Source organism: Perna viridis, chromosome 10 (genome assembly GCF_037379345.1).
Source record: "Perna viridis isolate PV_CMFRI_1.1 ecotype Kerala chromosome 10, ASM3737934v1, whole genome shotgun sequence".
NCBI lineage: Eukaryota > Metazoa > Mollusca > Bivalvia > Mytilida > Mytilidae > Perna > Perna viridis.
The window spans coordinates 32743385-32767531 of NC_142454.1; the positions used below are offsets into that span (position 1 = coordinate 32743385).

Genomic DNA, 24147 nt, shown 5'->3' on the forward strand with positions numbered 1-24147 from the left:
CAATTATTGGTAAAAGTTGACATTATATTTATTTCTTATTTACCAATGATTTTCATTTTCTTGGATAATTTATCTTTTAATTTATATTAACAATATTAGGTTAGTAAACAAAAATGATATGATAAACTGATTTGATTGTTGAGCTGTGTTAAACTCACAAACTTATTGTAAATTGTGTTATAGCGAGTAAAACAATCATTTTCAGGTGATAGAATTTATACAGAATTACCATTATCTTATGAAATGTCTCATTAAGTAAAAGGGATGACTGACAGGATCTAAATTTCAATCAAACATAGATTCAAATACGTATGAAATAATAGAAAGTTAAAATCTTCTTGTCAATTGTTTGATGTACAATCTTATCTTTCAAATGAGGGGAGACTCGTGATGTAAACTTTTTTACTCGCTGTAACTCAGTTAATCTCTGGGCAGGCTTAGTTTGTGCTGCTGTGAGGTAAATGCAAGTATTTCCCATGAGAAAAATGCTTTTAACATTGTAAGAATTTTGATGTATTTAGCTACTTGGAGTACTGATGTAGCCTGCCCTGAAAAATAGCACAATAAATTTATAAGCTTTTCATCCTTGGAACAGAAGGAAAGCAATTTTTTGGGGTTTAATTAGTAAATTTATTGCAGTTCTCACAAGAAGGAAGCAGTTGGAGGTTTATCTACTACAATGCATTTCAATTTTTGAGTTATCTGATTGGTCAGAATTTGAGTTGAGGAAGGATTTGAGGAAAATGTTTTGAAAAAGGGTCCATGCATGGCTGTCAATACTGAATTTTATATCTAGTAAATGATTTGAAGTTTTATCATGAATTAAGTAAAGTTGTTCTTTACTTTTCAGATGAATTGTCAGCAGAAGAGGCAGAAGATGTGGATGGAAACGAGTATGCACATTTAGGATTCTTCCTAGACAGAAAGGCCATGTTTAGATGTCTGACCTTGGAAGGTAAGTCAAGGACAATGCTAGATCTCTGACTTAGAATGATATATCATAATACATGGTTGGATATTAGACCCTGGAATGTTGGTCAAAGGCCTTGATTAAATGAATGTCCTTTGACATTGTCAACAAGTTTCAATTATATATGATATATTTCAAGGTACAGTTTTTCCTCAGGTCATAGGTCAAGGTCATCAGGCATAAGTCTGAAATGCAGTATTTGAACATACTCATCTATTGACAGTACATTATAGTATACCATTGTTCGTTTGTCTGTCTGTCCCTCCAATCCACTTTCCTATAATTACTAAAGAATGTTTTCAGGGAAAGTGAAGTGGGATAGAATATACCTTATGACTTGATAGAAGGACACTACCAATAGATTTTGTCATTATTTTGCTATTATGCCCCCACTCATAGAGTGGCTGGTGAATTGGAATCACCTTGTCCGTCTGTCTGTCTGTCCTTCTATTTGAGCTTTGTTGTTTCTCAACCTCTAATGGATAGATTAACTTCAAATTTGGTATGTGGCCTTTAATACAGGATGAGGCATACTTTGGGACCCATTTTGGTTACTATCCAATATGAGTGGGAGTATACATAGCAGGACATTATTAACTGAAACTTCATGTCTTTCATGAGTACTGAAAAATAAATAACTTGACAGCAGCTGTTTGTTCATGCGTTTATATTTCACAAGTCACCTTCTTTCTATTCAAGGATATGTTTATTTAAGGGATGACTGTTATATTTTTTTGGTCTATGAAGAAATAACCTGAATCACGTGGTGCACACTAAATAGCAGGTTATTTGGAAGTGTGCACCACAGGCATTGAGGTTATTTCAAACAGACCAAAAAATATAACAGTCATTCCTTATAATTTAATTTTAGTACCAAAATTCAGTGGGTAAATCATAAAAAGTTTGATGACGTCACAGTGATTACAAAATTTGGTCAATAAGATGATAAACGATATTTTTGATCCAATCAGAAGCCGTGTTACTTCTGAAATTAAATTATAAAGAAGTGTGTCAATCTGTCATGCTAGGTATTATTGAACTAGATTTATGATAAACATCTATATATATAGACTAGAAGTAGACAGACTATATTGTCAAGTATAAATATCCTAGAAATGATTTATTTTTGTCTGATGTACTTGTAACACATGTAAGATTCTGTACATAATTACTAAGGTGGCAAGAATTTATGGCAAATTGGAAAAATGTGGAAGCATCATGCATGATGAGGCCAAATAAAAAAAGATATGTGTGGCTTGGGTTGCCTCATAGAGAAAAACAGGGTTGGTTAAAAAAAGGTGGCAAGAATTTATGGCAAATTGGAAACATGTGGAAGCATGATGAGGCAAAAAAAAAAAAAAAATAGAGAAAAACAGGGATGGTTAAGGTAAGGATTTTTTCAAAAATTTTTTCATTACTCCACAAGTTGTAGCTGTCAATTTCATGAATTAGTACCACTTTTAACCTCAATATTAACTCACAGTCAGTGTTTCAAAACCTTAATCCTGAAACCATAATGACTGAACAGGATGGGGCTTATTGTAGAAATAGGTCTTAGCTTTCATATAAAAGGAAATGAATAGAAAACTATGGTCAGGTTTTAATTTTTATTTTACTTTTTTTTTTTTTTGGCAAGAAAAATGTCTAAGGTCAGTTGAAAAAAATAGGGTAGGTCCAGGGTCCACAAATATTTTTTTTTATTTGGCCTAACCTAGGTGGAAAAATTTATGGCAATTTGAAAGAGTGGAAGCACTTCTAGTACCATAATAACTAAGATGGTAAGAATTTACAGAGAAGTGTCTTTACTATTGAACACTTTTATTAGAAGTATACAATTTTTAAGGTTGGGCAATGGTAGAGAAGGTATTTGCAGGAAAACTATCTACTGTACTCCTTCGGTAAAATTTCATGTAATCTTTTCAGTAATAATGAATAATCAATTCAAACATAAAAGCTTACATGAATTTTGACTGGTATGTTGTTAAATAGTTGGTATTAGTTGATATCCTATCATCACACCTCTTTGTTTATCTTTCACAGTACAAAAATGAAAAGAATAGACAAACTCTAACCATGAATACAGCAAACATGAATATACAGCCAAACCTACCTTAAATACCACCTGTATTTAGCAATGACCTGTCTTAGAAGACTATGATTTAAGTAGCAGTCTTCGTAAGAATCATGCAAATTCTGTGATATGTGATACACCCGAAAAAAGGCTACATATTTTTATTCATGTTATTAAGTTGCTTTATAGGCCTATATTATGAACTGTGTAATTATTCATTCCAATCTGTCTGCTCTTAGCACATTGAAAATTAAACAGTTTTTTTATTGTATTTTAGTGTCAATTACAGGGTAAATTCCCTTAATTTTGAATTCTGTAGTACATTCTATATAATTTTCATCTCCTATGAACAAAGATTATATGAAAAGCCACATGTAACTTTCTTTTCACTATAACATTTTGAACAAAATATCAAAAATAAAAATATTTAGGCTTTCCAACCATGAATCACATTTTGCATGATTCTTATGTTGAGTGCTACTAAAATACTCCAAATTTAGCCTTCTATGTAAAATTCACCTGTGTATAAAGACCACCTGCATTATGTGAGCAGAACTCAATCTCCCTTGGAAGGTGAGTGAAAACTGTTTTCACTATACCTGTAAAATTATGGCAAATGATAAAGCATAAGTAGTACCAGTACATGTATTGTAAAAGTTTGTCTAAGTTCTTTTTGTAACATGAGATTTGTTATGGAATTAGATTTAATGATTGAAATGTCATTATGGATGTGTTTTTGTGAGGTTTTTTTTTTGGGTGATTGATTCAAGTATAAAATGCCTTACATAAAGTTGGTTTTTTTTTCATTGAAGTAGATATGTAAACAGAATTTTTGTGGTCCGCTATGTTAATGATGGATGACCAAAATGACAGAGTTCTTGTTTTTTTTTTTATGGGGATAAATACAAGTAAACAATTCCAAAATTATGAAATCTTTTTTTCAAACAAGATTTTAGAAGGTGCTAATCTTGCCGCTTATATTTTGGTGCAGTTTTGGTTTTCACTGAATCACAGAAGAGAGTTCCCATTTGTTGTTCATTACTTTGCAATTTTTTGTTTCAGAGTTGTGTAAATTAAAGGTGATGAGCATAGTATGTGCCGTTACCCAAATGATTACTGTAACTGTCTGAAAGTAGTATTTAAGACATATATACAAATGTGTTAAGTGTCCTTCTTTTGGCCTGAGCCTTCTAGTATTTTGTGAAAAATTCAACACACTCCTGCTTTCATGCCTGTGTCAAAAGCAGGAGATTTGTCGCATTCACAGGAATTTCTCCTTTTTTTTTTTATTAAATTTTCTTCTTAAAATTGAAACAAATTATTTCAATTCCTTTTTAAAAATGTTGCTAAAACAAAAACTTGGCAAGTCTCATGCTTTGAGAAAATTTTGAGATGGCGAACTGCTACTTTAAAATTTTCAAAGGTTAACACCTAGGTATATTTATAACCTTAGGTGTTTTTATACAACTGCAAAAATAATTGTTTCATGCTTTCTTCATCTTCATTGGTTTGGGCTTTTTCGTTGTGGTCCATCCAGCAATAACTTGAGTATAAGTGTGTGGGTCTCTTCAGAAATTATACCATAAGGTTTGTATTACAGAAAGAAGGTTTGGTTTGAATGTAGGGTTGTGATCTAAACTGTTATGGGAAACCAGCCAGAAATGAATATTTTTATGAAGACCTGACTTAAGGAAAAGAGTATGCATTGCTTTGACATAGTGCCACATAGTGCTGTACTTCAAGTAATAAGAAAAGTTCTCCTAGTTTCACTGTCAATGTTTATAAGTAAACATCTTAATGGCTGCATAATTCATTTATAAAGTTTGAAAATTTTAGAATTATTATTACAATCATTTCAATGTGATTGATGTAGTGGTAAATTATAAGGATTGCCTTATACAAGAAAGAGGGTTTTATTGAAATAAATGTGTAAACAGTGAATAAGTTCTTACTTTTGTATGATTGATTATAGGAATGATGGACTCGTTGTCATTATTTTATAAATTATTATTATGCAAAAAATGAACAGAAGACAGTGCAATACTTTATGAAGTACTGTACACATAGTGCCTTTGCCGTGTACAAAAGTTTTGTACTTTGAGAACTGATGTTTCAAAATTAGCATTCAATGTATGCCAGACAGACAGACAGAGGTAGCAACTTGGCATTGTTTAATCTATAAATGTAGAGAAAGTCTAAAAATGAATTGCACACTTTCTTTTATCTTCACTTTTGAGAAAGGAATATATTTTAAGTCATGTGAGATGTTCTCAATGTCTTATAAGTCTCAATGAAGTATTTTGAGACGTCTTTTAAACACAAAGATTCGTCTGAATATAGCTGAAATAATGTTGCTCAGACATTAAACCCCAACAATCAATCAATCTAAACACAAAGGAATCAAACATGGCCAAAAATGTAAGACTAGGGAATATCCAATACCCCTGGTTTAGACTTGGTGAAGCCATATGTACTTTGAATAGCCATCAGCCCTCAGCACCACTAAGCTTGAAAAATTATTTAAGTCTGAGAAATTCTCAATTGTTTGTGACATCATCAATTTCAAAGACTTTAATTGAATTTACAATGGAAGTTAAGAATATTCTCAGACTTAAGTATTTTTTTAACTTTTGTGTCGACTGGCCCTATTGTCAATTTCATGTCAAAAACATTTCTTTTTATTATTGTACAAGCCAACATCAATAGACAAGATACTTGCTTTCAGAGATTTCATTAATGTCAGAAGAATTTTAGGAAGAATATTTTTAGAATGTTATTTACCGTAATGTCAAAAATATATTTAAAGCATGAGAATATTTTTTCCCTTGTGTCAAAAAACATAAAAGCATGAGAATAGTTTTACCATTGTGTCAAAAAAATCAAGGCATGAAAAGATTTTTAATGCTATTTTAAGAAATAAGTATATCAGTCTCATTTTTTCCCTTTATTCACTGGCTTGTTTAATTATTTCTATGTTTTATTTGGAACCAGATCATGAGGCAGCAATTAACAGCTTGCTAAGTATAGATAAAGGTTAATTGTTTTAGAATCAACGGTTGTCATTTTGTTGTATTCTGATGTGTCAAGAATCTAAAAGAATCTTCATTCCAGTTAAATCAAGAAAATTTTTGAGCTTAAAGGAATTTGTTTTTCAAAAAAAGCTGATTTGTTAAGAATCAACGGTTGTCATTTTGTTGTTTTCTGATGTATCGAGAACATTCCTCATTAATCAAGAACATATTTAAATAAATTGGTTTTAGATGATAACAATAATTTCTACTCAACCTTGCAAGGATGAGGGTCCATAAGGCCTTGTTCTGCCTACTGAAATAATTGGTAAAAAAAAAAAATGTCATCAATTTGGAAGAAAACTAAATAATAATGCAAAACATATTGTAAATTTTCTATTTTATGCATTCATTTTGTGATTTTAAGAGTAACAATACAGAAACGAATGCACAAAAACCGCCTTGAAGGCTATTCTGTCAATGAAATAGCATTTTTTCACCCTTCTGCCACTTATTTAATAGTGAGATCCAGCGTTAACCTAAAAAAGATTGAAACTGAAAGTGTGCATTTATATAGTCTTTCTACAGGGAAAATGATTTTTTGGTTAACACTGGATCTCTATGTGCATTTAACAAAAAACCTTCGAAAATCACACTTAAAATCGCTGCAAAAATGACTGTCCAACTTTACCAGTACATGTATCATGTGACCTAGCTAACCATCACATGATTAAGCACCTGGCCATTCTAATTACACTGTAGCAAGTGGAGTAGATATATTAATTAAAGAGCTTTCATCTCACCTTTTTATGCCAAAGAATGGAAAAAAGTCTTTGATCTTTGATCAGATGTTGAATTTGATGTAGCCACTGCTGTGAACATGCATGCATGTATGTGAATGCACTTACATGTATATACTTTGAACCATGTTACTGTCCTTTACGTGGGATTTTATCTATGGATTTAATATTTGATTCCAATAGTTTTGAATATCTTTTTGCTCTAATATCCGTATAAATCTCCTCGATAAGATTGTTCTACATTGTGATTTACTTTTGCGTGGAACTAAGTACTAAAATGAAATGCTTTAAAGAAGCTCGTATAAGTATTATAGTGTATAGAAACCTGTAACACGCTGTCTAAAGATAATTTTGTTTGTAATAAATGCTGCAAGGCATTTTATTTCCTTATGTGGTCAGGCAAAATTGGAAACACTGTTATAATATATATCAAGTGCCGATAAAGCTTTTTAATTGCTTCTATTTTTATTTTGAAAGTAGAAAAATTAAAAGCCGTTTGCTTTGTTTGCCTGTAAAAAAATCCAGGTCTGGGTATTTATCTATTACAATGATTAAGTACAGTTCTATATAACAAAGTTCTTTCAACACTGCTTTCTTTATTAGGGAAAAATCTTAAATACATATACATTTATAATGCACACATATCAAACATGTCCTTACATGTATTCGATATTGCAAATTTAATATATGCAAAATGCTGGTCAATTGTGCTCAATTTTGTGTGTATAAAATCCTGTTGCTTAAGTTTCTTGTATATAAAGTAAATATTCCAACATTTCTTTTGTATTTAGTGTACACTTACACATACACCAAAAAACATGTAGACACTTAAAATATCTGTTTTTATATCAAAGCTGTTACCTGAGGAAGTACTATGATGCTCCACTCAGAAGGAGCATGGATGTACATGTAAATTCTTCATGTTTATATGTAAATATCTGTGCTTAATAGCCGACATGTAGTTTTAGTATTTGGTATAACAGGTCTTCTATAATATTTGTGCCAAGTGGTCCTTTCATGCTAATTGTTGTCTGCAGTTCAGCTTTTTGTCGATTTTTCGAATATTTAATGTAAATTTTAGCGTCTACATTTTATGTGAACGAAGTTGTCTTTTATTTTAGTCAGCTGCTTCCTGTGTTACGTTTGTATTTAATCCATGTTTCCAAAATTTTGTTATCCGCCTCTTGAAAATATTAGGAAAAAAAACAAAAAACAAAACAAAACAAAAACAGGCGCGTCGCGGGTGGCAGATTTGATGGAGTGCCACAAGGCCTTATACATGTAGGTTTCAGGTTAAATAAGCATGGTCTGACTATGAACCATCTGAGGTTTAGTGGTATGAATATCCATGTGACATTTATTGAAACAAGGTTTCGAACCTGAATTTTAAGATATGCCAAGCTTTCATTTATTTTAGCAGAGATACTGTTTGCATTGATGTTAATCTTGGGAAACTTTACAAAAGGAGACCCCTGTTATTTTTATCCAAAATTGAAGTGGGTCACTTCTGGGCCTCTTACCTTCCCAGTTTCATCCCCATTATTTTGACTGATGAATAGCAAAAATCTTGAAAGCGGCAGAACTTAAGCTCCCACCAGCTCCCACCGGGAGATGGACAAGACCGTTGAAGAATGTATGGTAAAATGTTGGGAAGCTCAAGCCGAGAACGGCAGATAGCGGGAGGTTAATTACCTGTATGGATGCATTTTTTTTTTTAAAACTTTCCCACATTAATTTACAATTATTTGTAATCATCAATTCTAATAAAATAATGTTTCATTTTTATTTTTCTCATTTATGTATTTTAAAACTTCGCAAATATTATAGAAATTATTGATTTAACTAAAAGTATTGATAAGTTTATCAACAATGATTTGTGCATGTATGTGCATATTATTTTTCCCCTGTTGTACTCAGAAAACTTTTGACACTTTGCTCAGGGATCCGTCTATTTGTCTGGCTGTCTGTCTGTCTGTCTGTCTTTCTGTCTGTCTGTAGTTAACCACGAGAATCATTATTGACTTTTAAGTGGTTATGGAGATGTAAATAGCCACTCATGCAGTGTTATTATGTAGTTGAGGAGAAACAGTAACACATGACTTGTATATTTGCCCCATCTCGACGTGATGATTCTGTTTTCAGCGGAACATACTCTGAGACTCAATGATTTTATTTTTTTTTAAATTTTATACAAGTTTGATTCAAGTAAAACAATATTTTACAGAAGGAGAGACAAAAAATGATTAATTGCCTTAAGCTTTATGTAGAAGTTACAGGGCTAAGTGCGCGACTGCACCAATTCGAAACTACCTAACGAATTGTTACATCGGGCACTGAAGATGAATTAGTATATATACCGCCTTAATATGAAGCTTCGAAGCTCAATTCATGCGCAAAACAAAAAAATTACATACATCATTTTTCTGGCTGATTCTAGAACCTAAATGAAGTATTAATATTACATGTATAATATGGCAACATATTATATTTAATTGATTAGAACACACACACAATTACATTTAACAGAAGAGATATACATTATACTTGTGTGCGTCAATGACCAGGTTTTCCTCCACTTCTTGTTACCACAAATTGCGTAAAACATATCACTAAGGTGCAATTGTTTTTTTACTTTATTCAACATTTGCTAATTGATTATGCATATTACTTGGTTTGTTTCTTTCATAAACAAAATAAATTTTCTCTTTTGATTTCGTTAAAAATGAAGATGAAATAAAGTGTTTTAATTTAAAAAATGGAACAATTTTGAGTTTATTGAAGGGAGATAATTTCATTTTTTCTAGTAGGGGCTACAGTGCCTTATGTACCCTCATCCTTCCATGTGTGTTTTTTGCAACATAGTTGGTATAGTTTTGCTTTTTACCCTTTGCCCTTAAAAATGCTCTTCCATGGAAACGCAAGTCACCTGATGGCAATTCTGTTTCCCGATTGGTCAAATATTGATAAAATAGTAGCTTTAAAAATAACTCTCTTGCATTTTGAAATTACGTGCCATGTGTTATTTCCTGGTTGAAATATAGAAAATTATAAGTAAAAAGAACAAATTTTAAATGCATCAGTTATCTTTAATTTTACAGATAGTATTTGTTTTTTATGGGCTTAATATTCTATACATATTCAGTCTTCACAAAAGTTGAAAATTCTTGCAGGACATTCAGTCCAGCACTTAGAAAAATTTTGTTAGATCGAACACATTTATGCTATGGGTGATACCTTTTGAGTGGAATTTCTACTGTTGACATTGTATTCGAGCCATGGCCTTTCTGACTCCCAATCACTGTCATATCCTTTTATTTTTCTTCTTTTTTTGTATTCTTTTTTTTTCTTTTGGCCATGTTAGAGATATTTTTTCTTTTTTTCCAAGGCTGGGCATCATCATGATATTCAAGTTTACATTTTCATGTGGTTGTTCCCTATATATTTCACAAGACATTGCAATGTATATTGACTTAGTATCGCACAATTTCATTAGATGATATTACCGAGAGACCAATCAAATTGCATCATACAAATAGAAAAATCATGCTGGTGTGGTATGAGATAATTCTGGACATTTGGTCGGATGTTAAAAATGGAACTGTTGGACCGACGCAAATATTACCAGTCTCATCTGGCGGTCCGGCACATTCATGAAAACTGCATATTACTTATTATTGATGCTTATTTGCCAAACCCAGAATGCTATGTAAAGAAATTAAAAGTTTGTTTGTGAAAATGGTCTTTTTGTGTTCTAAGAAATACAGAATCTCATGCAATAACAGAGTGTGTCCAAAAACTAACATATTCTATGTTTCCAGAGATTCTGTCAGTTCCATTTAACATTCACAAACACAATTTACTCCAAAATATTGTCAGTCAGGACTAAAAGGACCAAAGATGTTCCTGAACTCTGCTGTTACTTGTGAGAAAATGATCAAATATTTGAAAATTTTACACATTTTGATCATTTCAAGATGATTTTTTATTTGTCATACATATTTGCTTCACTATGCATCTTCAATATGAAAGGAACTCTGTTTGGATCATGGTTTAAGAATTATGACTCTAAAACTTCACAAATGCAATTTAGAAAATCAAATAAAAAAAAATCATTCAGAAAATAGATTTCTTGTCAGCCCATAAATTTATTTTAAGGCTTAGAATAAATAAATTTTGTCAAGTTTGTGGATAAAATATATTTAAAGTTAAGCAAAACTAGATTTCTGATAGTAAGGAGGTAGATGTAGGGTAAGGGACATAATTCTTGAAATCAGTAATATATTTGTATCATATTCTATTTCACCAAAGCCTGTCAAGCTTTCATTTGAAACGAAATTAAATTGATCCAAGTGACTTTGATGCTAACATGATATTGATATAAAATGCTGAATACAAACATTCTAGTGATTTGTAAGAGTTGTGCCCCTTACCTTAGGTCTTCCTCTTTAAGTTGTCTATGAGGTTATTTATGATGCATAGTGTCAGCACAGATGAAAGTCATATTGTCAGCACAATTTAATGTCATCACATCAGTTTATATGAACGTTTATAGCATCAGTACAGCTAAATGTCCTAACGTGAGCACAGATGAATGTCCTCGCGGATCGTTGACATTATTTTTACTCTGATCTCCTTCTCTGCATTAATTAACATATTTTGCCATGTACTTAGTAATGTTGTATGTTCCGTGTCATCATATGACATACAGTTATGTTACTTTATTACAACAGCAACTGATATTACTGTCATTAGAAATGGTTGTAATAATTAACTTTACTTTATGGCCTGTTTTATGATGATTAAGTCTGTCATAAGGATGACTTTAAATATTTTGTGACGTTGGTTACCAACTTCTTTTCATTTGGGAGCAGGATTGTATTATCCAGGAGTCTGTGACAGCAATTCAAAATTGTGTAATGGATAATGCTTACTGAAGCAATATTCTCCATGTTTTACAGAAAAACCCTAAATTTTGAGGAATTAATACAGAAATATTGGGATTTTTTTTACAAACTTTATTATATGCAAGTAGAAACTTGAAAGAAACATTTACAATTTTGTGCATTGTTTATAGCTTAATTTGTAATTAACTTACAACTATTAATAAAAAAAATTCCATAAAAAAAAATTGATAAGATTCAATATCAGGTATTAATCATTGCTTAACAACCCATCGTTGAACGAATTTGATGCAGCAATCAGTGAGTCATAAGCTATTAGGTATTGCACCTCAACCCATCATTGAATTGATTTGGCAATCAGTCATCAGTCTGTCAGATTTTCATGTTATGGTACCTGAACTAATTACCAGTCATCAATCTGTAAAAAGTTGCACTGATCAGACAAAAACTGCAGTGTCATTTGTGAATTAGGCCCAAAAAACAATATGTGTGTTTCCTGTTATCCAAACTACCCTACTTTTTTGTGTTTACTGTAAATATTGTATGGCCATTTTGGCTCAAGCACTGTTAAAGTCTAGAATGTTTCTCCATTAGTTCAAAATTTTGGGAAAAATAAAATAACTTCCCTACCTACCTACCGGATACCTACTCTTATTATTTCTTGCTGGTAGCAGGAAGAAGACTATTATTCTTTTTGGCCTTAGTTCAAGTTTTTAAGTAGCACTCCAGCCAAGAATCATGCAAAATGTGATTCATGGGTAAAAAGCCTACATAATTTTATTTTTGATATTTTGTTCGAATTGCCATAGTGAACAGAAACTAACATTCAGTTTTTCATATAACCCGTGTTCTTAGGAGATAAAAATTATATAGAATGCACTGTAGATTTCAAAATTAAGGGAGACAACTCTATAAATGACACTCAAATACAATAGAATCCATTGGATTTTCAATGTTGATTATCTCCTAAGAGCAGGCAGATTTGAATAAATAATTACACATTTCTTAATATTGACCCATAAAACAACTTAATTACAAAAATAAAAATATGTAGCCTTTTTTGGGGTGTATCACATTTTTCAGATTTTGCATGATTCTTACAAAGACTGCTACTTAAAGTTTCACAAACATTTCAAATTTCAAATGAACTTACTGACCCATGCTTCCCCATTTATGCTGTTTGTTCCACATTGCATATTATTGCTGCATTAATGCAAAGATCATCTAGCAAGACAAACTGCTGTTATTGTGTATAACCATACATACCAGACCGTGGGCTTTATAAAACCTTTCAGACTATTGATATACTCTTTGGATATGAAATTACTCAGGAAAAATAACTTAGAAATAAACAGTTGTCATTTTGACAGCTCATGCCGACTTCTTACTTAGAAACTTATCTGACTATTAACAATAGAGTTATGCAACGCAGAAATTGGTGCACTCACCTGTAATGACAAACATTTTATGCACAATGACTTAATTTACCTTCTATTGGACCACTATTATTTTCATACTAGTTTGTTTTTGTTGTTTACACAATAATTGGACATAGTCTTTCACTGATTTCTTGCTTTTCCTTAACAGGTAAATCAATTTATACATGATCAATTGCTTGGTTAATTTAAAATGGTAATGATTATTGTGCAGCAATGTTTTTTTTTTTTTTTTTTTTTTTTTTTTTGGTGGGGGGTATTTGTTTTTTGGCTAGTCCATCTTTTTCATGATATTTTTTTAGGCATATTTTTTTTTTTTCACTTCTTGAAAATTCATTAAACATTTTTATCGCCTATTTTTGTAAATTAAAAAAAAATTACTTTCTTCTCAGATGAATGAAATTGTATGTATTTTATTCCATGAGTGCGCAGAATTTGATCTGCACATAAATCTAATCGTTTTCTTTGCCTCCTTTGTCTACCCCGGACTTGACTTTTTATGAGCAATTTGGCGGGTGTTTCTAGAAAAGCAGAGGACGCCTATTCTACCGGTGCACCTGGTCCATGCTCCAGTTTTTAGTGGAGTCCGAGTTGCTCATTTGCTTTTGTTACCTTGTAGGTATGATTTTAGTTACTTTATGTTCTTCGTTGTGTATGTCTCTTTTCCATGTCTGGTCTTTGTTCCTGGATTACATTCTTTTGATTACCGCTATAACCTTGGTTCCCTTGATTACTCCTTCAAACTTTCTTATGACGAGTATTTATATTTTTGGATTTTCATAGTAACCAATTAATGTTTCTAATTTTTATATCGATTTCTCCATAATTAATTGCTTTTTTCAACATGAAATATAAATTCTGTGATCAGCAGATTGATAATCGTATTGTGACATTATGGCTTGAGAAAGTCTGAGCGTGAAATTACAGAATTTTAGCATATTTCACATGCGAATTATAAAAATTTATTACAAAGGGAACATTCCTTACGTCAATTTATACTTTCTTTATAATAATTCAGAATATTTTGAGGAATGTTTACACTTTGAATGCTCTGATGGAACAAGGCTCCCTGGATATTTTTTTTCCTTTTTTTTCCTATAAATTCAGAAATTTGGGAAAGGTGCATTGGTGGTTTAGCATAGCAATTAATTTATAATGGCATAATTTTAATATGTACATATTTATTTGACTGGAGGTGGTAGAATTTACATTGAACAAGGAAAATTTGATTCAGAAATATTTTTGTTGTTTTTAGAATTTTTTTTTTTTTTATATATATTGATTAACACAAATTATTTACAATTACAACTCTAAATCTCAGATTTTTCTTATTAAAAAAATATTGTTTATTGTGAATCATCAAGTTTAGAACTGTCTGATTTTGATATTGCAAAAAATTGATGAATGCAGTATGCATTCTATTAAAGAATATGCCAGTGAGTTTGACCACATTTAAAATTCCATGTCTGTTCTGTTATTGTGTCATAATAATTCCATCTACAATATGTAATAAATGTTATTACTATAGGCGTATAGTATATGTCACTAGGTGTCAGTCATTATCAATCATACCTAATATATATGTTCTCTGTTTATTTACAAACATTAAGGTGTTAAAGTATTGGCCCTATTAAGTGTTTGGCATAGTTGTTGAATTGCCAAAATTTGGTGTCTACTCTTGAAAGAAAGCCCAATCATTACATTGATGAAAAAGATAATTTTTAATGGCTTAATTTGCTAAATTTGTGATAAAATTCTTGAACTTAATATATAAAAGTAGGCATTTTCGACAATTCTTTCAAAAATAAATTTTAATGACATTTAAAAACCTAAGTGCTTGAAAATGTTGAATAATCATTTAAAACTTTTTCATTGCTTATTTTCATGTAGGTAAATTTGGTATTCAACTCTTCAAAGTATTATAACCAGGAATACTACTCATAGGACAATCTTTTTAAATGGCTGCCAGTTTCTATAGTGGGCTGTACTCTTATTATATTTTTTTTTGTTATGACCATCAGCTGTTTATATTTGGTGGACTGACATCAATGAATTTACTTTTCATGTATAGTTGTCTTGAAGCACATCACACCTAGATATCACATAATGAAGTTGTATATTTATTGATGTTTATCTTGTGTTTGGATATTCAAATTTAATGTTTATTTATACTGGATGAGTTCTTATTATGGTAAATATCTTATAAATGTACTCAGTGAAATTATGTTTTCTACGTAATTGTTTTTATTTAGTTTTGTTAATGGAAAAGGGGGGGGGGGTTTCTGTCAAATTGCAATTTGTTTTTAGTGCTAAAATTGATTCTGTTGTTTTGGACATTTAAGGATTTTTTTAGTTTTTGTTCAAAATAACCAACTTTGGGCAGCTTAGGATGTTTACCCTACCGGTGCACCTGGTCCATGCTCCCACTTTTTAGTGGAGTCCGAGATGCTCATTTGCTTTTGTTACTTTGTATGTATGATTTTAGTTGCTTTATGTTCTTTGTTGTGTATGTCTGTTTTTCATGTCTGGTCTTTGTCCCTGGATTACATTCTTTTGATTACCGCAATAACCTTGGTTCCCTTGATTACTCTCAGGCTTAATGAACCATGAAGCAGTTTCTAAACAAGCCTAAACTGCTCCAAAGTTGGCATAACCTGGCCAAAAATTAAAAAACAACCCTTATAATTTAATTTCTGATTTATTAAAGTCAAAATTATGATTTGTCCCTACTTCAATGCCTTGTTTAGTTCGGAATTATTTGAAATTTGAACTGCCAATCAATCAACATTGATGATGCCACAGTGCTAAGCTGTTTTATGGAAAAAATAACCTATCTTGCCCAGATGAGAAATAAACAATCAAGTTACACAGGCAAATGTGCCACACATGAGAATCATATGGTTTGCATCATATGATTATCATATAAATCGAGCACCATATGATAATCATATGTTTCAGTATACATATGATTATTGCATGGTTATCATATGATAATCATATGTTTTTCACAAACATATGATTATATGTTTTTAAGCCAAAATTACCATATGAGAATCATATGATAATCATATGACCATCATATGTTCAGTATCATATGATTGTCATATGATTACCATAAGATTATCATATAAATCGAGCACCATATGATTATCATATGTGGCACATTTGGCTGTGTACATTATTAATTAATAAATCTACATTGAAAATAGTGAACACATGAGCACTGTTTTTATTTTGATTATAACACATGATTTTAAATTTTTCACAGAGGTAGGAAGCCTATAACAATAACAGTTTTTAATAATCAGGGAAAACTTGTTTTAGCTTTGGTTTCTATGGAATGTTTTGTGATTAATTGATAGGAGAAAATTTACATGTAGTAAAAATGTTCCAGATATGGGACATAGATAATCAAGGTCGCCAAAAGGGCAACCTTGATCTTCATAAACTACCTAAATATTGACCATTTTTCTACAATATTCTCTTATCAAATCTTCAAAGGAAACTCTCAGAGGTAATCCATTTATCAAATCCTTTTCAACATAGGTGCATATCTCTCAGCTTGGTAACTGCAAACAGTGAATAATTGTGCAGTTTGTTTTGTTAATGCATTTTGGAATTTTTTGCTCAATGCAGTTCAAGTTGCGCTTTGTGTGTTAATAGCTTTTTCCTAAGTTAGGTTCATGTTTTTGCTGCATGACTGTCAAAAAGCCTTTATTAACTTGATTAATTTAGTAGTTCCTGTAAAAGCAATTTATTTTTCAGTTTTGTAAACAGGTTCGTGAACTCTGGTCAGGAATAGAATTTATGTTGTTAACAAACTTTCAAGTTGCAGTAGTACTTACAGGAATAATATTTATGATCGTTTTGACATGACCTTGGAATTGAGACACCTGCAGGTAAATTTAGATACTGCTACAACTCAGCAGAGTCTATCATTGACTTTCATTATCATGCAAAGTTTTTGGACTTTCAGGTATCAACTTGCCTACATGTTTGTTTGTCCACATTTCTTATAAGCACAACTGCTCTTAAAGTGATGAAATTTTATAGAAAGGTTTGGCATCATATGTGTATGTGGTTGAACAAACACTACTATTGTCAGAGGACACGTAAGGGAGATGGTCCAACTTAGTACTTAAGATTTCAGTTCATTTAGTGTGGTTTGGGTGATGTGGGTAATCACTTTATGTGCTTACAGTATTTTTAGTTTGTTATGAGAGTAGATCATTTGATGCTGTAAAATAATTTTTGGTTGTAAAATATTTCAGTAGCTGTTTTTGAGGTTTTATGAATGATTAAAAAATAATTACAATTCTCTAAGCAAACCTGAAGCTTCAGGATTAAAGCAGAATTTATTGGCCAGAGTCCTAATTTGAATAGCAAAGATATAAATACCTGGTCAGCATTTAAGACTATGCATAATCAAAATGAATTGTATTATGGATTTAAAGACAGAGTCCTTGATAATCAGATGATTTACAGTGAAATTTATCTTCTGTGATCTTCCATGGAAAGCAAAATTCTGTTGACTTACAACAGATGGTCTTTTTTTCATAGAATTCACTCCCTGTACACAAGAGTGTTTTAATCATAGCCATTTAAGACAGAGTTCGTTGAATACAGATGGTGGCTGAGACAAGTTTGACTGTACTGTCTTTAATATTACTAATTAAGTGTAAGTTTTTATAAGGATCGGGCAAAATGGGAAATCAGAAACATGCATGTCAATTAGACACCGATCTGACAATAATTTCACTCAAAAATGCTTTCTCTATTTGAAAAGACCAATATTTGAACTCTGCATCACTGGATTTTCTCAAAAAATTTCAATTGAATGTTAGAAAAATGAGGTTTTTGTTTGACAGAGTTATCTCCCCTTGAATGTTCATTTCAGTGCATTTTAAAGAAATTATCAATTTACAAATTTTTTTTTTGGAAAATCTATTTTTTTTTCTTGATTCTGATGGTGCAAATAGTCCAATTAAACTTTCAAAATGGTGGGTTTTGTCATACCTTGTTTCACCCACTGCCTGGTTCTTACACTCTGACACTGAAGGAGCAAATTTCAGGTATGAAACTTTTGTATGAAATGTAAATAGCATTATATGAGCATGCCTATTTATGTACTGCAGTACATTTTTTCATGATCGATACAAATCATGTATGTTCGTCAAAAGCTTTGTGCAAGTACATTCACAATACTCTTATTTATGTTTAAAACATTAGTTCTGTCTTCTTGAACAGATTGTTCACTGTCAAAATTCCCCAACATTCAAGAATATTTGACGACACCATAAGTGAAATATTGGTCCCTGTATGTCAGGTAACTTGTACCCTTTGAAAACCCTCTGTACCCCAAATTCAAAGGTCAGGGGTGCATAAACCTTTTTATGCTAAAACTATCTTGAATACCATAGCTTGATCAGGTTCTTGTGTAACTCTGAAACTGGTAATTTATTAACTACATAAATAAATGCTTAACTTGGTTAAGTTGTAGATTGTTTGGACCAAAGGAAGGACAAAATTGTTTGGCTCCCAGGTTGCAAGGCAAATTAATTGATAACAAGGAAAAAGGCCTTATATGCAATTAAACAAACACACTAAAACATGTAGTTTAAATTGCCTTGTTGACCTTGTTGTGACTTGGGATATTTCTCATGACATCATTGGCAGTCCATTTTTCTTTTCAAGATTTTTTTTCTTTGCTTTTTACAAGCATTCATTTTGACAAGCTGTCACACGAGACCTGACACAGTCTATGTAGGCTATATGGCTGCTTAGTTACCTATGAACTGGAGAAAGGCTTACTTACCTATGAACCGGAGAAAGAAGAATAACCTTTGTTCAAGGTTTCTGTCTGGTTTATCCGATTTTTTACTCTATTATCTCAAACTTATGTCACCTGTCTTTTTGCTATATCTTTTTCACATGATTTACTCTTTTACCTGAAACTAATGTCATCTATCTTTTTCACCATGTCTTTTTCAAATTATTCGTATCTGTTTATATTTGTTTTTATTTTTTTATTTTATGCTTTTTAAGCTAGAAACCAACAGAAATAATCTTTTCAGGACCATGGTGAAATTTGTTATGACTTTGTAGTTCTGTTTTGTTTTACATCGCTTATAATGTCCTTGAGAATTTAGGCATGCATGCTTGTACTTGGAATTAATAATTTTACATACAATCCTGTAATTTGATTGGACAAAGTTTTTGTGTTGTAAATTTATTTTCATCTGAGACACACCCACTTAAAATTGGTGTACTTACATACAGTTGACAACTATTTTGATTTGGTATTTTTTTGTAGAAATGATTTATTTGTATTAAAGTGTTGAAATTTTTTATAATATTTAAAAAGTATATATATCAGGGGAAAATTAAATTTTGGGTTAGACATCCAAAGTTTGTTATTTAATTTAAAAAAAATGTGAAATTTATGTAAAAACACTTCATTATGTCTTAGTATTACTATTAGTCATTAAAGAGTGTAAAACATGAAGGATCTCTGTAATTGAAAGGCAATAACAAAATCACGGAACCATCTCAGACAGTCAGTAGTCAAAAAGATATTGTTAAAGTACTTTAATTCATGGATGCTAATTTTTGTGGATTCTTGTATTCGTGGTTTTGAGGTTTTCAGTTTACACATCTATGGAAATCTTTTCATTGGGAACCCAATTTCATGGTTTGGCCTACCAACGAAAAACCATGAAAATTGGTACCACACGAGCTATAGTACTTTCACTGTAGTCAAAAAGTAAGGTTTGTTTAAAAAATGGTGATGATAAGACAAAATTGGAATGGTTTAGACTTGGTACAAGCATTTGTGATGAAAATGGTTGGTTAAACCACATTTTATAGTGTGCTAAACCTCCTGCTTTTATTACAATCAATTTTTTCCAATATATTGCAATACTAACAGGCAGCATAAAACTGCCAGAAAAAAAAAAAAAAAAACCCTGTTTCAACAAATGGTCGGCATTCCAGTGGGAACAAGTAATGTAATGCATTGTTGGTGACACAAACCAATAAATTCATTAATCATTGCATTTTAATGCACTGTACTAATAGTTTTAGGGATGGCAAAAATGTGTGAGAAATAGTATCAAAGGATGTTTTCTGTCATATTTAATAATTTGTGCAGTCACCTCGGCTTCAGAATTGCAAAAACTTTTTGTATTTGATAGAATCAACAAATGATAAAAGGTCTGTGGTAATTAGTGTTGAAAAGTTTTGAATAGAAATAATCATCTCCCTTCAAAATTTTAAGCGCAATGTTGAGATGCATAGCTGTCACAAAATATTTATGTATTAGGATAGAAATTCAGGATAGCTAGCAATGGTGGATGAGCCTCAATGATTTTATATGATTGTCAAAAGGTTTCAGTTTTTCAATGTCAGCTACAGCAAGTGCAAAAAAAACCATTTATTTACCTACCCAGTATTAATGATTAAGTGTAGGAAGTTGACGACAAATTTTCGTTTAAAGATGTAGTTCAAGACTTCATAATTAAAAAATTCTTTAAATTCAGATGCAGCTTATTTCAAGTTGTTGACAGTGTAATTAGGCATTTATTACTCTGAGACTTCTTGTCTAAACTTGGAAAGTTATTGAACATCACCCACACTTTGATAGCATGTGATATCGCTTCAAGGTTAAGAAAGTTACGATTTTAAATGCCTAAAGTGTATAATAAAATACTATTTATACAGTTTTGTGATTCATGAATGATTTCCCGAGGATAACTGTCATACCAAATCGTAGGTATTATCTTTTTGAAAATTTATGATTCTCGATTTTTCAGTACTCTGAGAAATTACATGAAAGTGAAACATTTTTTAAATGTTTGTTTTACCTATTAAGTTACAATTTTTAATAATTTTTTTGTTTTGTTACACAACTCTTTAGATAATTTTGCTTTGATGTTGCTTGTATTATCAGAACTGTTTTTTTTTTTCTGGTTGATGGCGATTAAAAAAAGCAATATCTTGGCAATATGAGTCTTACAATGAAATAAAGACCTCTAATGGTGGTCGGGGTATTGTGGAGAAAATTATTTAACTGCCAGAAATAATCAAATTTCTTGGAGTGGGTGGGTATTTATTTATTTATTTATTTATTTTTGGGGGGGGGTGTTTTGGGTGCTTGTTTTGTCTGTGAAATTTGTTTACACACCTTTTAAATTTCAAAGTAGTTTACTTGAAGAAAATCAAAAGTTGTCTGTTTACATGTTACTAAAGGAAAGTTAACAGTATTGGCATTCATTTACTACTCAGTGACAGATAAGATCATATAATGGCGTTTGTTTTGTCTTATCTATTGATTATGTATCTACCTCTTTCAAGGTTACAATAATTTGATATAACAGTCTCCTTTTGTTATCCTAAGTAAATAATGTGTAAATTCTAACAGTTAATTTTCATCATGTAGGGTTTATGGTACAATATCTACATTTATTAAAGAGTCTTAACCCTAGCTTTTGGTCAAATGATAATTTATCTAATTTTTTTAAAAATATAGATATTTTTTAACATGACTGAGGTCACATAAGTTTAAGTATATGATATATGATCCAGGTGTATGATAGTAAAATGAATTGAATTTTTTTCTTTTTCTGTTTATGATTTGTGGTGGATAACGGTCAAGAGTTTATATAATTCTGTAGTAAGCATTTTTAAAGTTAGGGTGATTAACTTATAACATATTTCAAGGCTATGGTAGCAGGAATTTTAAATTCAGTCGTGAATTATGTAGTAGGACTTTGACAAAGTATTCACATTTATTTTTCAAGTGAGATGTATTATGGACATGCATTTTGGTATGTATTATCATATGGATATATAATTAAACAGGTTTTATACACCCATTTTTTTTACCTTTAGATTTCTTGTGGTATTTTGATATCTGTTCGTCTGTTCACACTTTGTAGGATAGGAAAAAAAGCTACACAAGCAGAATTTTTCCCCACATTTTCACCAGAATTTATTACAGTGTTCATGTGAAATTTACATATTTTCACCAGAATTTATGACAGTGTTCATGTGAAATTCTCACATTTTCACCAGAATTTATTACAGTGTTCATGTGAAATTCACACATTTTCACCAGAATTTATGACAGTGTTCATGTGAAGTTCATGTGAATTTAGTCTTCAGCTGAATTTCACATGAAACTTTTCACATGGAGATTGTTTTCAGTGAATTTCTGATCACATGAATTACTTGTGAAGCTTGATTCTCTTTAATTCATGTGAAGATATCCATGATGGATTATGAAGATTTTTTTGGGTGTAATATTTGTCTCCATCGAAGTAATCTCTTTTTTCCCCAATTTTCCACATATATTTAAAGTGATTGGAAAATAATAGGTTCAATTATTTTTTCTGTCATTTAAAATTACCTCAATGCCTATGGTGAACACTTAAGAATATTGTGCTACACAGGTTATTTAGGGTGCACCACATGATTGAGGTTATTCATTCATAGACAAATAATCCATAACTAAAAATTACTAGAACAATGCATGAAACCATTTGAATTAAGTTAATAAGAAGTTATTCTCTCCATGTTACTGTAAATGTGTTATCGTACATTCAGTAGTGAATTATGTAGTAGGACTTTGACAAAGTATTCACATTTATTTTTCAACTGAGATGTATTATGGACATGCATTTTGGTATGTATTATCATATGGATGTATAATTAAACAGGTTTTATACCCCCATTTTTTTACTCCATGTTACTGTAAATGTGTTATCGTAAATAGTATCAGTAAGTAAACACAAATTATTTGATGTAATTCGGTGATAATATGATTGCTTCTGGGCACCTGCTTACATTTTGATGTTTATAGTAAATAAGTAAACATCAGCATGTAAACAAACATGGATGTTTGATGATTAGCATTGTCTTTTCCATACAGTGAAGGTCACTTAATATTGCATAAAGTAGGCAAGTTTTTATACCCTCAGCTTTGTAGGAGGTATATGATGCTGGTGTCAGTCTGTCTGTATGTCCTTCTGTTCATGTGTCCTTCCACAACTATTTGGTTTCAGTTTTCTGAGCAATTTTTTATCACAGCCTATTGATATTTTGACAGAAGTTCAGTGTTCATTCCTGAAAAGTACAAAAAGGGGGAACTGTGCCCCCTGACAGTAAAACAGGAGGTCATTTTTAGAAAAAAAAATGGGCTTATATGGCAGTTTGTTAGATAACTGGAGAGATTCAACCATCAAACAAGTTAACATCTGGATTCTGTATAAAAGTGGGCAGGTTGCCCCTTAACAGTAAAATAAAACAGGAGGTCATTTTCAAAAAAAGTGGCCAAAATGGCAGTTCGTTAGATAACAGGAGAGATTCCACCATCAAACAAGTTAACCTCTGGTTTGTATACACTTTATAGTTTTAATTTTTAAGTGAGAGGTATATAGTATACACCTCAAATGAATAAAAACAAATTGTAGATGTTGTTCATTTATTATGGCATTCAAATTGTCATTTATTTTGATGATCCTCTTAGAATCTCTCTGTTCTTACGGGGATCATATCCCACCCAGCCCATGAACATTCAATTTTCCATTTTACTTGAAATTCTCCTGGTTTGCTGACTATGTCCATTTGTTTTCAGTCAATTTGCACAACTGTGATTTATTGGGTGAGTACCGGTTAAAAGAATTCTGTCCCCTGCAGCACTGCCTGCAGTTTCCCGAAGTTGTTCTTTTAATTCTTAGCTCACCTGGCCAAAGGCAACGTTAGCTATTGCCATCACTTGGCGTCCGTTGTTGTCGTCGTTAACAATTATACAAAACTATTCTCGTCTGAAACTAGTTGACCAATTGAAACCAAACATGGTGTGAATGTTCCTTGGGGTATCCTGCATAGAACTGATGTGAGGATTTTTGATTCGTCGAAAAAAAAAAACATGGCCGCCGTTACTAAAAATAGAACATAGGGGT

The 24147-nt window shown here is 31.4% G+C and overlaps 1 protein-coding gene across 1 annotated transcript in view; it reads left to right on the forward strand.

The window, feature by feature from the left end:
- The window catches only part of LOC148605452 (gem-associated protein 5-like), a 144558-nt gene that overhangs the window by 74962 nt on the left and 45449 nt on the right, over window positions 1-24147 (forward strand). The window contains exon 18 of the mRNA XM_088551128.1: window positions 851-955. Coding sequence (XP_088407254.1) covers window positions 851-955 — 105 coding nt within the window. The remainder of the gene's footprint in view (window positions 1-850; window positions 956-24147) is intronic.